The sequence below is a fragment of the Equus caballus genome, chromosome 4, assembly GCF_041296265.1.
Source record: "Equus caballus isolate H_3958 breed thoroughbred chromosome 4, TB-T2T, whole genome shotgun sequence".
NCBI lineage: Eukaryota > Metazoa > Chordata > Mammalia > Perissodactyla > Equidae > Equus > Equus caballus.
Genome location: NC_091687.1, coordinates 113,106,501 through 113,122,867, shown reverse-complemented (window position 1 = coordinate 113,122,867; position 16,367 = coordinate 113,106,501). Strand labels below are relative to the sequence as shown.

Below are 16,367 nucleotides of genomic sequence, written 5' to 3'. Positions count from 1 at the left end.
TTTTCTCAGAAGCAACAGTATGCATTTGCCAATGGACTGGTGCATTTAACTGTCAAGTAGGTTATATTTATTACTTTCATAAATAATTTGAAAAGAGCAATAAATTTGTAATTAGAGATTAGAGTAGCATAAGTATTCTTAAGGTTTGTGTTATATCATTAATTTTTCCCACTATGTAAATGAATTGTAATCATATTACAAGCCAATTACTTACCAATATTAATTATGCCTATATACTGTCAATTAGATGGTGTTATGTGCAGTCTCCAACATCAAACGTTGCTATCAGACCTTGAAGGAAAGAGTGCTCCCTGAAAAGTGACCTCTTTTTTGTTATGAAGTATTGATAAATAATATCATTTTATTCTGCTGTATAGAATTTTAATACTCTTTTTTAAAAAATAATTTGAGGCTGGATGCTTGTTATAGCTCATTTTGAAGCACACTTCTATCATCATCAACACTTAGCAGACCTTGATGTGGATAATTAAAAGCTATACATAAATAAAACCACTCTTTAATAAAAACATACATTGTTTATCTTACTGATTCTCAGAAAATTGATTTTTTCTGCCTCTCCCGTGGCCATGGTTGTGTTGGATGTAAACACAGCTTCCGCAGGCAGTAGGGGCTGAGGATGGATAGGGTTGTGAAGACTCATGTGTGTTGAAAGACTTTTAGAGCTCAGGTGGGCAAACATGTCACCCGTTTCAGATGTCTTGTCACACACAAGGAGAACCCTGGCCCAGGGGATTTAATTTGTCTAAGGTTTGCCACTATCCCTTCAGCTCTAAAATTCTGCATTTCCTTCATTTTGTCCTTGAATAGTTCTTACTTTATTCAACCCTTTCCCCGGGCAATGGGAGAATGAATAAAGTATGGTGGAATATGGTTTTAGTATCCAAGGCCTTTAGGGGAGTCAGAAGACGGGCAGCCTGGGTTTGAACCTAAACTCCTCCTTTATCACAGTGTGGTCTTGGGCAAGTTGCTTCACCACTCTCAGCCTCGGTTACCTTGCCTGTGAAAGGAGAACATACAGCGCCCAGTGCGCCAGCACGATGCTGGGTTCAGAGGTGACAATAAATAGTTATCATTGTAGTTAGTCTAGACTTAGGTCAGTGTGAGCAGCTGATTATTCTATAGTTAATAGGAACTTTTGTCAAGGTAACCTAACATTTTTCTCTTAAGTATTTTTAAATTCATGCTCACTGAAAGAGACAATATTTTTGAGTAATTAAAAATAAATTATAGATTCTGGAGTGTTGGTGACTTAATGTGTTCTGTGTGTGTCTCTCTCTCAACTCCTGGGGTTTGATAGAGAGCCCTTTCTTCCTTCTAGCCACCAGGGAGCTTGGGTCTGGCTGACACCTTGACCCACAGAGATCCAGAGATACGGGCCCTCATGAGAGTTCTTAAAGAGCTGAGCCGGGTGGGGTGATCTCTTTTCTGTCACTGAGGCTGAAGAGATGAAGGCACATTGGGAGTCTCCTGTTGTTTCTTTTAGATAGAGATGCCCCACTTCCTGCTGCGATGGTGGTCTCCACAGGTCTTGTGCCTCTCATTGTCCACCATCTCTGCATCCACCTGGGATGTCTATAGGACACAGACTAACCACACACGTAGGGTGGCCCAACAGTTGGAGGAAACAATCAGAACAGCCATTAATAAAGTAACAGTGATGGGCCAGCCAGACAATTAAGAATAAAAGTCTTTAAAGAAAAAAATCAATTTTAGCCCCAGAAGGATGATCTAGAACTAAAACCCTTGAATTAAAATGTCACCGATACACTGGAGTGATGTCACTCTTGGGACTCAGATTCCAGAGGATCTAAAAGATCAAGTTGGAGGAACGTCTCAGAACACAGAACAGATACTAATGAAGAGAAGTCATGGGGCTAAAGACAGTCTTGGTGGAATAGACCCAAAAGAAGCAGTGATTTAACAAATGACAGGAGAGAATTTCCTGGAGCTGAAGAAATATGTAATTTAAAAAATTATTATTATTATTATTTTCACTAAATTCTGGATGGGATTAATGGAAAAAATCACACCTAAGGAAGTCAAAAAATTCATGAATTCCAGGGATAAGGAGAAAAATCTTAAAGTTTGTCTAGATTTGTGCTGGCTACGACTGTGGCTGCTTGTCACATGTGGAAATTGAACACATGAAACATGGTGAGTCTGAACTGAGATTGGCCTAAGTATAAACTACACACCAGGTTCTGAAGATAGTATGAAAAAAAGGTAAAATATGTCAGTAATATTTTTTTTTTGCTGGGAAAGATTTACCCTGAAGTAACCTCTATTGCCAATCTTCCTTTTTCTTTTTCCTCCCCAAAGCCTCAGTACATAGTTGTGTATTCTAGTTGCAGGTCCTTCTAGTTCTTCTCTGTGAGCCGCTGCCACAGCGTGGCTACTGACAGTGGTGTGGTTCCGTGCCGGGAACTGAGCCCGGGCTGCCAAAGTGGAACACACCGAACTTTAACCACCAGGCCATCAGTGCTGGCTCAGTAATATTTTTATATTGATCACAAGTTGACGTGTGTTGAGTATGTTGCACTAAATAAAATTTATTAAGATGAATTTCACCTGATTATTTTAATTGCTTTTAATGTGGCTACTAGAAAGTTTAAAGTTACACATGTGCTTGTGTTGATGCTAGACAGGGCTGTTCTAGACTGTGTGATTGGTTAGTTTCCACGAGGAGCAGGACATGGGCAGACACTAGTGTCTGTAACCTTCTCTAGGCTGAAGGGTGTCAGTCGAGTTGAGACATTGTTTGGGATGAAGATTGGTATTTGTGTCTAGGCAGGAATTCAGAGGTTAGCTGGTCCACTCGCCATCTGAGGGAGCAGGGCGACTGTGCCCTTGTAAATACGTCTGTTTGTCTTAGTGGTGATGTACTACCTGGTGCATGTGAGAGCTGCCCAGTGAGGGCTCTTCACATAAAGGAGGCCCCTGCAAGGGAGTTGGGGTGGGGTCCTAGAAAGGAAAGCACTGAGTGGGCTCCGCCCAAACTCTGCTCCCTCCTCCTCCGGGGGAGGAGCTGGTCTCACCTGGGACAAGTGTGCGCAGGAGGGGGCGGGACAGTGGAAGTGTCTGAAGGTTTCTGGTGGTTGAGGTGGTGGGAATAAGCGTCATTGTAACAGCACATCCTGGGGTAAGTAGTTCTCATTTATGTTGTGTTGTTATGTGGGAGGGAAACAAGCTCTTGATTATGAGTGCTGCAAAGGGAGGTGCGTGTGTCCTATTTGTGAGTCTGCCGTGAATCCAAGCAGCAGTTTAGATCCTCAGAAATGAGAGTCCTTTTGAGTAAAAATGAGTCCACCCATAGGAAACACAGCCAGGGGAGCATGTGTTATTGAACTGTAGTGTTTTATTTACGCGCAGAGTTCCTTGGGGACCCCAGTGGACTGTTGCTGGCTGTGGGGACAGTGATGACGGCCCCACTACTGACGGCTTTGTCCGTGTGCCGTGGATTGTAATGAGATGACCAGTGATGGGGATTCTTACTCCATTTGACATATGAGAAGCAATTAGTGAAACAGTTACTGATTATTTCAACTTTCTTTTTAAGTGTATTTGGTTGCAAACCATTTTTAGATTTATTTCATGAAAATGTGCATTTGGGTAATTTTGTCACTTGTTTCTGTAGCTAATTATTTCTTTTTTTGAATTTCAGATTTCTCTATGAGTCGTCATCAAGAACTTTGGGAGCACTTTTGAATTCATAGCCAAGCCAACATCTTTGGTCATGTAAAAATAGAGAAAAAGGACTTACAGAAAAATGAAACGAGTGTGTATTTTTCTAGTGTTTTTAATGTTAATAACCCATATAGCAGAGAAGGGGTGGGATTTATTTGGGAGGGTCTGAGTAGAAAACTCAGAGGTTCTTAGAGTTTTGCCCAGAGCCTGCATAAATAATATATTTACTGTAAAGGACTCTAGGTATCAAGAGTGCAGAACCCTATGGTGCGAAGAAAAAAAGACACTTTTCTAGCAAACCTGGTTGTTTTAAAAAGGACTTTTATATATATAACATTGCTTGCAAACTATGAGTAATAAAGCAGACAACATCCATTTGTGTACTTTATTTAAAAATATTAGTATGAGTTGTCCCCCTAGGGACAAGGGTTGAGTTCTCGGGCAATCCTGTCTTTCTGCCCGGAAGAGAAGGTGCTAAAGCAGAGGGGATGGCTGTGCTGGGCGGAGGGAGAGGTGCCACGCGCAGGGTCCTGCAGCGGTCTCCTCTTCTGGTCTAGGTGCTGCTTCACTGGATGTTGAGATGGGCCCCATGGCTGTAAACAGGAGGAATGCAGAACTGAGTCATTCAGCCTGAAGCTGAGCCACCACTATTTTATTTTTTCTTTACGAGAGCAGTTACAGTGCTGACGGAGGACTGGCCCCAGGCCTCCTAGATACATCGTCTGTGACCCCATCTCTTCTGTCCCAGGTTACCAGGTGGTCTGCATGTTCTTATCCCTGTCAGCCACAAGTCCTAAGTCATGGCCAGTCAGCATCCTGTGGCCTGTTAGGCCACCTTATGACAGATGGGAAGTGAGTGCTGCTTCAATCACAAGCTCATTCTGTCCCCAGCCCCCAAGCGAAAAAGTAAGAAGTACCAATTTTTCATTGCCTCTGTTTCTCTAAGGTACAGAAAGGGGCCACTTACTGCAGTTATGAGCAGTTAGGGTAAGGTTTTACTGAGGGATAATCTGAGGAATTGGGAGGTGGGGGTTGCTTGTTTTAGGCAATCTTTGAACATATGACTTTCCAGAGATCTTTGCTAACTCAGCTGTATTCTGGATTGGTGAGTGTAATTTTTTTTCTTTTTTGCCCTTGTCCTTGTTTGATTTAGTATCAAGAATTGTCAAGCCTCATAAAATGAACTAAGGAGTGTTCTATGTTTTTATATTCCTGGAAGAATTTGTGTAAGATTAGAAATAGTTCCTTGGATTTGTTGTAACATTAACTGTAAAATTATCTGAGCTTGGTATTTTCTTTGTGGGAAGAATTTAATTAGTTTTTTACATTTAGATACGAGTTTTCGGAGTAGTCAAGTTTTCTCTTTTATCTTGTGTCAGTCTTGATGGTTGAACTAATCCAATTTGTGAAAAAGTACAATTCAGTTTTTCATGGGGCAAAATAGTTTGTGAATCTCCTCTAGGCATACACCCCAGAGAGACTCCTGTGGACGTGCATGAGGAGACTCGAGGAAGGACACTCGGCATCAGTGTTTGCCACAGCAGAGTGGAAACAGTCACATTCCCTTCAGTGGGAGAGTGGGCAAGGCAGCTGGGGCAGCCACAGCTCCCACTTCCCTGGGGATGACAGGGCGAGGTGGGCGGTCACCTCAGGAGCATGATGTTGAGGAAAAGAGTTTAGTCAGGATAATATTTTATGATTCTGTTTATGTAAAGTTCAAAAACATGCAAAACTGAACACTGTATTGCTTATGCTCACGTGTGATAATATGTCAATGTTTAACAAGGAAAAGATAAAACAAAATCCAGACTGCTGTTTATGGGAGGGCAGGATGGGGGAGCATGCAGGATTCTTCAAAAGTAATGGTAGAAATCTGTTATTTAAACTGGAAATAGATATTTGAATGTTCATTTTACTGTTATTCTCTCTACCTTACGCATGTTATAAATATTCTCTTGTATTCAATAATTTAATCAATTCAGTGTGAGGGAAAGAGAGAAAACATATGCAACTTTGGCAAAGGATGTGTTATCAACATGGAGTGCTGGGACACATGACTTAGTACCCTGGCAAGGACCCCGGGTTGCAGTGTGAACACTCCACGAGGCCAGCTCCTAGCAGCATGGAAGAAGTGATGGCCACACAAAGTGAAGATGCCAGAATTGTTGTGCAGACCATGGAAGGGGGCTCGGAGAGGTAGGTGAGCTGGTGTGGACACTACCTAAGGCCAGAAAAGCCATGCAGGGCTGTGTTCCACAGGAGGAGCACCATCCACTGAACCCAGAATTCTGCCCTGGGGACAGGCTACCAGCATCACCAAGGAGGGCAGGGGTGGGCTCTGCAGCTGATGGTACCGCAGGCCGTTACAGAACTGCGCTCTCTTGACAGTCATGGGATTACAGGACCCTGAACAACAGGACCAACTGGTGGCAAGTGAACATCAGATGAGTGGATGCAATGATCATAAAGACGGCACAGCAAGAGGGTTTTGTTCCTGTCCAGGAGAATCATGGAGAGGATCCTGGAATGTAGCGTTTCATAATAGATGGGCAATGAGGGCCCTGGCCAGTCTGTACCATCAAAAGAAGTCAAAGATGATGGCTGGTGGCCTCAGGGAAGTGGCCCCAGTAAGAAGTCACAATCCTTTGTCCAAGTTCCAGACCTGAGCCATGAGTAACCCAGAGGCCAGGTCCCCAAAAGGAAGGAAGTGTACCCACCTGTCTCTTCCCCAGATGGCCTGTGGCCGCAGATCCTGGGGCCCTGGGAAAAGGTGATTCCAAAACATTGTGAAGACTGGGTGTGAACTGACAAGGATACCTGTCCCCGTGAGTGTGGGGCGGTGTCTGGGCTCCAGTAAGACATGAGCCCAGCCCATTGGCCTGTGGAGTCAGAGCTGTGCAGAAGGCCCCACAGAAGCCTCAGAGACAGCTCTGCCCCCGCCAAACCAGCAAGTGAAGCACAACATCACATCAAAGAGGAGTGGTGGGAGCGTGTCGCCTGGAAAGGCCTGCGGATAAAGGTGGGCCATTGTGTCTCCCTTTAGCTCTCCGCTCAGCCTCTGCAAAGCCAGACAGAACCTGGAGGGTGAGAGCGAGTGCCGCCATCTTGACCAAACAGCAGCAGCCCAGCATGGCCTCAGACCCAGAGCATGTGATCACTCACTGGACAAACACCCTTCCTGTCCACATTTGGAACAGTCCACATTCACACGAAATGGACAAAAATAGACATTAACAGTTTTGCCCAAGCCCATATTACTCTCCCACCCTCTCACTCCAAAGAGGTCCTGCCATCTGGACATCCTCCCAGAGGCTGCCCTGTCCCGGATGCCAGAACATCACTCTGAACTGGGCCATGTGAGCAAGAAGTGGCTGGACACGGGGGTCTTGAAGTGATGTGTGCTCTAGGGGTGGGAGGTAAGCCGTGGGTCAGGACTTGCCATGCTGTGCCATCATTAGTACACATTGGTCTGGGTCTGGATTTCTCGTGGCCAGTGTTGGATGAGGAAATGGCCTGAGCTAGTGCCATGGATGGTCAGCCTGGTAGGTGGGTACAGGAAAATAATGGACAGGGCAGCACTTCTGCTCCTCTGCCCCCTCCCCCCCAGTGGCTAGTCCTGGAAGCCAGTGGGGAGGGAGCCTTCTATGGATGCAGGTTCCACTGGCACTCCTGGCTATCCACATTCAGTACACACTGCATCCCCAGGGGCTGCCAGCCTGCAGCAGCCAGTGAAATGCACCACTGCAGGACCAGTCCAGGTGGTGGTCCATGCAGATGGGTGCCCTGCTCAGGTGCAGTGCACGCTGTAACACAAAGACCTCCAATGGAGCTGTGTCTCCAGGGGCAGAGCTGAAAGGTGGCCAGCTGGACAGGGGCCTGGAAGGAGAAGTATTGGAAGCTTGGGCACAAGCAAGTCTGGTGTAGAGGTGCCTGCATGGAAATGTGGAAGTCTTCAGACCACCTGTTAAAATCCAACAGAAAACCCTTGTACCACATGATACAGCAGGAAGTCTTAGCACATGTCAACACTCAGCAGAAAAGCCTCCTCCAGGGACAAGGCACCAAACATGCAAGGAAGGCATGACGTGACCGCCTCACTCATCAGCCACCCAGTGCTGGCTTGGGGGTGTGAACAAGCAGTCACGGGGGCAGGGAAGGGGACTACACATAGGCCAACACCAGGACCTGCCACTTACCGAGGCCAGTCTAGCTGCTGCCATACCCAGTGGCCCCCTGCCAGCCTTAGACACCAAGGCGCAGCCCTTCTTATGGGACCACCCGTTGAGACCAGTCAGCCCTTTGCTAATTGCAGATCTGTGAGGAAGTGTGACTCTTCTTTAAAAACTGCCCTAACACAAAACATTTACACTATAAATTGTTTCTAAGGTGAGAATTCTTTCTCTAGGTAACCCTCAGAATTTAATAATGAAAAAACTGAAAAAGTGGCCACACTACCGTGCTTATTTTGAAAATATTCAACATAAAACATAACGATAGCTCTCTTAGGACCACTGGTAGCTAACTCTGGTGCCGTTGTTCTTTGAAAGGGGACTGGTGACAGTGCAGATGCCTGGTTACCTTCTATCTGATTCAGCAGAGAAAGCACAGCGTCGGTCTTGGGCAACGGCTGTGCTAAGGTTTAAAGCAGGGGACACTTCAGGCGAGCTCCCAACTGGGCTGAAGGCCTCCCGTTCCCAGTGCTCCTGCAGCAGAGCGGGACCGTGAGTAATGGGGTTGGGGTTCAGCTCACCCCGATCCCACATCTGAGTACTTCTCATGTGCTTCTGTGGGTTTTCTGACACCCTTTATAGCTAACTCGTGACTGAACCATTCTTCTTTGTGAAAACAAAGGATATTTCTGAGAAATGATTAATTTCAGCAGATGTGTCTTAACTCTGCTGCTAAGCTGTTACATTATCTGGCTCTTCTGTCATGCTGCAGCATGTGTGTGTGTTTCCAGTAGGAGGAAATTTCCTGGTTTACATTTCTCTATACTCCCTGGCACCAGGGAGCCCTGTGTCCCTTGGGTATGTCTCTTCAGCCTCTGTCACGTGTGACACACGCAGCTGTTTCTGTGAGTGACACTGAGCATGGAATAAATGTGAATAAGCAGCCCAAATGAGTTTGAGAAACTCATGCAGAATGGTTTCCCTGTCACACTTTAAGTTAGGGTCTCCTCAGCCTTGACTAGGCTATTTTGGATGTGAATCTCCTGTCTCCCAGACAAATGAGCATGGCGGGAAGATGCATCAGAAGGGCAGACACAAGTCAGCGTTCCAATTCTTGCATACAAATCAACTTGTAGACTTCCAGTGGGGCGGAGGAGGTGGGAGAGTGGGGGAAAGGTTGAAGACAAGTTATGGCCAGTAGAACATCCATTGACCAACAGAGGACTCCCTGCACAGCACACCAGAACGCCTGAGGGATCCATACATCAGTAAAACTGAAGGTGGGTGGACGGGACCTCCTGGAGGCAGTGGGATCAGGAAGCAAGGGTGGTAACTCCTGAGACTGGAGGTTCTGGGAACTGCAGTGATACCTCTGACCAGACACCCCAGGAACTATGGTAGGGCCCACCAATGGAGGCCCCAGGAATCCAGGCAGCCCATGCTCCCAGAGGCACCAGGAATCACTGGGCCTGTGACTGGAGACTCCAGGAACTGCAAAAATACCTGTGACCCAGCCGCCTTCCCCTCCCCCAGCAGTGGCACCTCTGACATGAGCCCTTCTAGCAGCTGGGGCTGCAATCAAGACCCTGGTACCCCCGGCAGCAGCAGTGGTCCCCATGACCTTAGATTCCAGGAATTGGCCGAGTGCCTGAGATGAGAGCCTGTAGGAGATGCAGTGCAGTCGTGGCTCAGCTCCTACTCCTCCTCCTGCAGTGGCAGGTGGTGCCTGTGACCTGAGGCTTCAGGAGCTGCAGCATTGCCCATGACCCAGCCCCCAGCAGCAGCACCCCTGACACTGACCCTACTGGCAGCAGGGGCTGCATACAAGACCCCGGGTCCCCAGCAGTGGTGACATTGCCAGCACCCCCAGATAAGTTGAGAGCAGCAGTGCAGGCAGCACATGTGGCAGCAGCACCTGAGCCTGTGGAGAGCACTGTGGAGAGCCAGGTAACCACAACAGTGGAGCCCATGACCCTGGTCCCCCAGCTGCAAAGGCACCCACATCTTTGGACCCCCTACCTGTAGCAGCAGCAGCTGCAGACACAATAAAGCCAGATGTAGTGGAGGTGCCTGTGACCCTTGCACCCACCCCACTCTTCCCCTCCCCACTGCTGCAGTAGGGGAACACACAACCCAGGTCACCAGCCTGGTGACACCTGCAACTAGGAGTGACATTGTAAGCAGCAAGGCACCAGCAACCTCAGAGGCACAGGCAGCACAAGGAGGACACTGATGACACCTCTGGCAGAGGCTGTGGAGGGTGGAAAGCACAGGCTCTCAAATACAAGCAGAAGCAGCTCAGAACAACAGTAAACGATGTCTTACCCAAATAGGAGAGGGGTTTGCCACTACAAGTGCACTGGCAGAGGAATAACTCAAGCACCATGAAGATCTACAGGGACACAGCAGACCAGAAAGAAAATGACCACCCTCAAGAAACTACACTTGAAGTCACAGAAGATTACAATCTGACAGAATTCACAAGAGCTGTCATGAAGAAACTCAACAAGTTATAAGAAGACTCAGAAGACAGTTCAATGAGCTCAGGAGTAAAATTAATGAACAGCAGGAGCACTTCACCAAAGAGATTGAAACTAAAAAACGGGGGTCAGCCCCATGGCCGAGTGGTTAAATTTGCATGCTCTGCTTCAGAGGCCCAGGGTTTCCCCTGTTTGGATCCTGGGTGCAGACCTAGCACCACTCATCAAGCCATGCTGAGGCGGCATCCCACATGCCACAACTAGAAGGATCCACAACTAAAACATACAACCGTGTACTGTTGTACTGGTTTTGGGGAGAAGGAAAAATAAAAAATAAATAAAATCTTACAAAAAACCCCCAGGAATTCTGGAGCTGAAAATCAATAAATGAGATGGAGAATAAAGTAGAGGGGCCAGCCCAGTGGTGGTTAAGTTTGCATGTTCCACTTCGGTGGCCCAGGGTTTGCTGGTTCAGATCCCGGGTGTGGACATGGCACTGCTCAGCAAGCCATGCTGTGGTAGGCATCCCACATATAAAGCAGAGGAAGATGGGCATGGATGTTAGCTCAGGGCCAGTCTTCCTCAGCAAAAAGAGGAGGATTGGCCACAGATGTTAGCTCAGGGCTAATCTTCCTCAAAAAGACGAAACAAATAAAAGTAAATAAATAAATAAATAATAAAGTAGAAAGCATTGGAAATAAAGCAGATGGTATGGAAGAAAGAATTAGTGAGCTTGAAGACAGAAATCTAGAAATGATTCAGATGGAAGAGGAGAGAGAACTCAGATTTTAAAAAAGTGGAGAAATTCTATGAGCACTGTCCAACACAATTGGGAAAAGCTACATAAGGATAATGGGTATCCCAGAAGGAGAAGAGAGGGAAAAAGGAGCAGAGAACTTATTTAAAAAAAAATAATAGCTGATGGGGCTGGCCCAGTGGCATAATGGTTAAGTTCACACACTCCTCTGTGGTGGCCTGGGGTTCACTGGTTTGGATTCCAGCTGCAGACCTACACACCGCTCATCAAGCCATGCTTTAGCAGCATCCCACATACAAAGTAGAGGAAGATTGGCACAGATGTTAGCTCAGGGACAATCTTCCTCACCAAAAAAAAAAAAAAATTAGCTGAGAACTTCCCAAACCTGGGCAAGGGACTGGATATACAAGTACATGACGCTAATAGAACTCCTAATTGTCTCAACACAAAAAGGCCTTCTCTAAGGCACATTGTATTAAAACTATCAAAAGTCAATGACAAAGAAAAAATATTAAGGGCGGCCGGAGAGAAGAAAATAATCTACAGAGTTACCCCTATTAGGCTATCAGTGAATTTCTCAAAGTATTGAAAGATTAAAAACTGTCAGCCAAGACGGGCTGGCCCCGTGGCCGAGTGGTTAAGTTCGCACACTTCGCTGCAGGCGGCCCAGTGTTTCGTTAGTTCGAATCCTGGGCGCGGACATGGCACTGCTCATCAGACCACGCTGAGGCAGTGTCCCACATGCCACAACTAGAAGAACCCACAATGAAGAATACACAACTATGTACTGGGGGGCTTTGGGGAGAAAAAGGAAAAAAAAAAAAAACTGTCAGCCAAGAATACTCTATCCAGCAAAGTTATCCTTCAGATATGAAGGAGGAATAAAGGCTTTCCCAGACAAAAGCTAAGGAAATTCTTCACCAGATAAGCTTTACAAGAAATGTTGAAAGGAGCCCTCCTACCTGAAACAAAAAGGCAAAGGTTTGCAAAGCTTTGAGCAAGGAGATAAACAGAAAGAATACGAAAATTGCACTTCTGTATCAGAATAGGTTACTAAACACTGAATTATAACATAAAGTCTAAAGGAAAAGAAAGCATCAAAGATAATTGTAACGATTTCAATTTGGTTAACTCACAATACAAAAGGGATATTTGTGACAACAAAAATGTAGAAGGGGAGAGGAGAAGGACAGAACCGCATAGGCAAATGAAGATAAGATGGTAACAGCAGAAAAAGTATTTCATCTATGAGATCTTTTATACAAACCTCATGGTAACCCCCCACCCCCCCAAAAAAAATCAGAGCAGAGTTACAAAATGTAAAAAAGGGGGAAACTGAGAAACACATCATAGAAAACCACCAAACTGAAATGCAGATGGAAACACAAGGAAAAAGAAATAACGGAAGCATAGAACAACCAGAAAACAAAAGATAAAATGGAAGTCTCAAGCCCTCATATATTAATAATCACCCTAAATGTAAATAGATTGAATTCACCAATCAAAAGACACAGAGTGGCTGGATGGGCGAAAAAATAAGACCCAAAAATATGCCACCCCCAGGTGACTCAACTCAGTTCTAAAGACAAACATAGGCTCAGAATGAAGGGATAGAAAGTGATACTCTAAGTAAATGGTAACCAAAAGAAAGTGGGCATAACCATACTTACATCAAACAAAATAGACTTCAAGCCAAGAAAGATAATAAGATACAAAGATGGACATTATATAATGATAAAGGGGACATTCCACCAAGAAAACTTAACATTTATTAATATATACTCACCTAACACAGCAGCAGCAAAGTGTATAAAGCAACTATTAACAGACCTAAAGGGAGAAATTGACAGCAACACAATAATAGTAGGAGACTTGAATATCCCACTAACATCAATGAATAGGTCATCTTACACAGAAAGTCAACAAAGAAACAATAGCCTTAAATAAAAAACTAGACCAGGTGGAGTTAACAGATATGTATAGAATGTTCCATCCCAAAGCAGCAGAATGCACATTCTTCTCAAGTGCGTGTGGAACATTCTCAAAGATAGACCATATCTTGGGAAACAAAACAAGTCTCAATAAATTTGAGAAGATTGAAATCATATCAAGCATCTTTCCTGACCACAATGGTATAAAACTAGAAATCAACTACAAGAAGAAAGGTGGGAAAGTCACAAATATGTGGAGATTAAACAACATGCTACTGAACAACTATTGAATCAATGAAGAAATCAAAGGAGAAATTAAAAAAATACCTGGAGACAAATGAAAATGGAAACACAACATACCAAAACCTATGGGATTCATCAAAACCAGTATTAAGAGGGAAGTATATAGCAATACAGGCCTCCCTTAAGAAAGAAGAAGGGGGCCAGCCCCATGGCCAAGTGGTTAAGTTTGTGCACTCTGCTTCAGTGGCCCAGGGTTCAGATGAGCAGACGTGGCACTGCTCATTAACCCATGTTGAGGTGGTGTCCCACATGCCACAACTAGAAGGACCCACAACTAAAATATACAGCTATGTACTAGGGGGGATTTGGGGAGAAAAAAAGCAGGAAAAAAAAAGAGAAGATGATTGGCAACAGTTGGTAGCTCAGGTGCCAATCTTTAAAAAAAAAAAAAAAAAACAAGAAAAATCTCAAACAATCTAACACTACATCTAAAAGAAAGAGAAAAACAAGAACAAATGAAGCCCAAAGTCAGTATAAGGAAGGAAATAAGAAAAATCAGAGTCAAAATAAATGAGACTGAAAAGGCAATAGAAAAGATTAATGAAACTAAGAGCTGGTTCTTTGAAAAGATAAAATTGACAAACCCTTAGCTACACAACTAAGAAAAAAAGAGAGACGGTTCAAATAAATAAGGTGAGAAATAAAAGAAGAGAAATTACAATGGGTACCACAGAAATACAAAAAAGATTATAAGAGAATTCTATTAAAAACTATATGCCAACAAATTGGATAACCTAGAAGAAATGGATGAATTCTTAGAATCATAGAATCTCCCAAAACTGAATCAAGAAGAAACAGAGAATCTGAATAGACTAATCACAAGTAAAAAGATTGAAAGAATAATCAAAAACCTCCCAATAAACAAAAATCCGGAGCCAGACAGCTTTCCCAGTAAATTATACCAAACATTCAAAGAAGATTTAATACCAGTCCTTCTCAAACTCTTCCAAAAAAATTGAAGAGGATGGGACACTTTCTAACTCATTTTACAAGGCCAACATTACCCTGTCTACCTTGAAGTTTGTATTTAGAATCTCATGTATAATATAGTCTATTCTCTGGTGGTGTCTTACCTACTTGACCAATACTGATTTAGACCCTTTGCTCTTCCCCTCCTAAATAATTATTTTCATTTTTTATTCCAACTCGTCTTATTAATTTGTAGTTGGAGTGCTAAGATCGTCCTTGTTTTGGTAGTTTCCTTACCTTTATCCTAATGCTATAATTGAATATTTGCTATCCTGTTCTGGTTCTATCCATCGGTCTCCCTAGTCTGTGGATTGTGTCCCCTTTCTCCCTTTTTTCTTTTTTCAAGTATGAGAGCCTTCTTAAAGATTTCTTGTAATGGAGGGCTTTTAGTTACAAATTCCCTTAACTTTTGTTTGTCTGGAAAAGATTTAATTTCTCCCTCATATCTGAAGGAAATTCTTGCTGGATAGAGTATTCTTGGCTGAAGGTTTTTATCCTTTAAAGCTCTGAATATATCACTCCATTCTCTCCTAGCTTGTAGGGTTTCTGTAGAGAAATCCGCTGACAGTCTGATAGGGGCTCCTTTATAGGTTATTCTCTTTTTTTCCCTTACTTCCCTGAGTATTCTCTCCTTATCTTTCCTATTTGCCAACTTTACTACTATGTGCCTTGCAGTGGGTCTTTTTACATTGACAAATCTAGGAGATCTAAAACCCTCCTCTACACGCATTTCTCCATTGATCCCTAGATTTGGGAAGTGCTCTTCAATAATTTCATTAAGCACACTTTCTGCTCCATTTTCCTTTTCCATATTCTTGGGAATTCCTATGATCCTTATGTTCTTACTCCTCATTGAATCCATTATCTCTCGGAGATTTTCCTCATTTTTTTTAATTCTTAGTTCTCTTTCTTCCTCTGTCTGGCACCGTTCAGCCTGTCTATCCTCGATTATGCTGATTTGCTCCTCTAGGTTGTCTACACGGGCATTCAGGGAATCCGTATTCTGTTTTATCTGGTCCATTGTGTTTTTCATCTCAAGTAATTCTGTTTGATTCTTCTTTATGATTTCAATCTCTTTTGTGAAGTAACTCCAGAACTCGGCTTGTTTCTCTATCTTTCTCTCTACCTCATTGAGTTTTTTGATTATAGCTGCTCTGAATTCATTATCACTTAGTTTACCTAATTCCAAGTCCTCAGGACTTAATTCTGTGTTTTTATTGTTTTCCTTCTGGTCTGGGGCTTTTATAAATTGCTGGAAGGTAGAGGAGCGGTTTTTTCGCATGGTGCTAGAATTCAGTTGCAGTTACAGCCTGTCGCCACTAGATGGGGGTCGAGAGCGGCGTGTTAGCTCTCCGCCTTCGGGGCAAGATGGCTGCGCCCACTGGCTTTGCTGTGGGGGAGGGGCTGTTACTCACATGCACCGGTCTGGGTTCAGATCAGTTCTGTTCTCTGGTCTCCCAAGGCCCTTGATTTATGGGGTCCCCACGGACGGAAGCTTTCCCCCCGTCAGCGGGTCTCCACTGAATCAGCGGCAGGAGTCCTGGATGATCCCCCGGTCGCGCGGCCCTTCCCCCGCTCCTTCCCCACCCGCGCCGCAGCGATCGCAGACTCTAGGAGAGGGAGCGATGTTCTCTCCTACCGTTCCAGCGCCTGGAGGGTGTAAGCAAGGTTATGATCTCCGCCTTCTTGATATTGTAGGTCTCTAACGAGCTGGCATTATGTTTATTCTCTGAAATTCAGTTCTTCCAATCTTTTGTTGTATTTTGGAGAGGAGAGAATCCCGGGTCAGCTCACCCCGCCATTTTGCTCCGCCCCCTTCTCCCAACATTACCCTGATACCAAAACCGGACAAGGACAACACAGAAAAGGAAAACTACAGGCTAAAATCACTGATGAACGTAAATGCAAACATCCTCAACAAAATATTAGCAAACTGAATACAACAATACATTAAAAGGATCATCCACAATCAAGTGGAATTTATTCCAGTGATGCAGGGATGGTTTAACATCTGCAAATCAATCAATGTGATATACCACATTAACACAATGAA

At 44.4% G+C, this 16,367-nt stretch overlaps 1 protein-coding gene and 1 long non-coding RNA gene across 4 annotated transcripts in view; one reads left to right on the top strand and one right to left on the bottom strand.

The window, feature by feature from the left end:
* The window catches only part of NCAPG2 (non-SMC condensin II complex subunit G2), a 71,895-nt gene extending 67,815 nt beyond the window's left edge, over positions 1-4,080 (top strand). For all 3 annotated transcript variants that reach the window (XM_001915105.5, XM_005613932.4, XM_023640123.2), the window contains exon 28: positions 3,683-4,080. In XM_001915105.5, coding sequence (XP_001915140.1) covers positions 3,683-3,734 — 52 coding nt within the window. In that variant the 3' untranslated portion in view covers positions 3,735-4,080. The remainder of the gene's footprint in view (positions 1-3,682) is intronic.
* On the bottom strand, positions 4,077-16,090 carry LOC138923936 (uncharacterized). The gene is made up of 2 exons (XR_011438316.1): positions 15,954-16,090; positions 4,077-4,298 (listed from the first exon to the last, which is right to left on the bottom strand). It is a non-coding gene; the product is annotated as an uncharacterized lncRNA (long non-coding RNA).
* Positions 16,091-16,367: the final 277 nt, after the last annotated feature.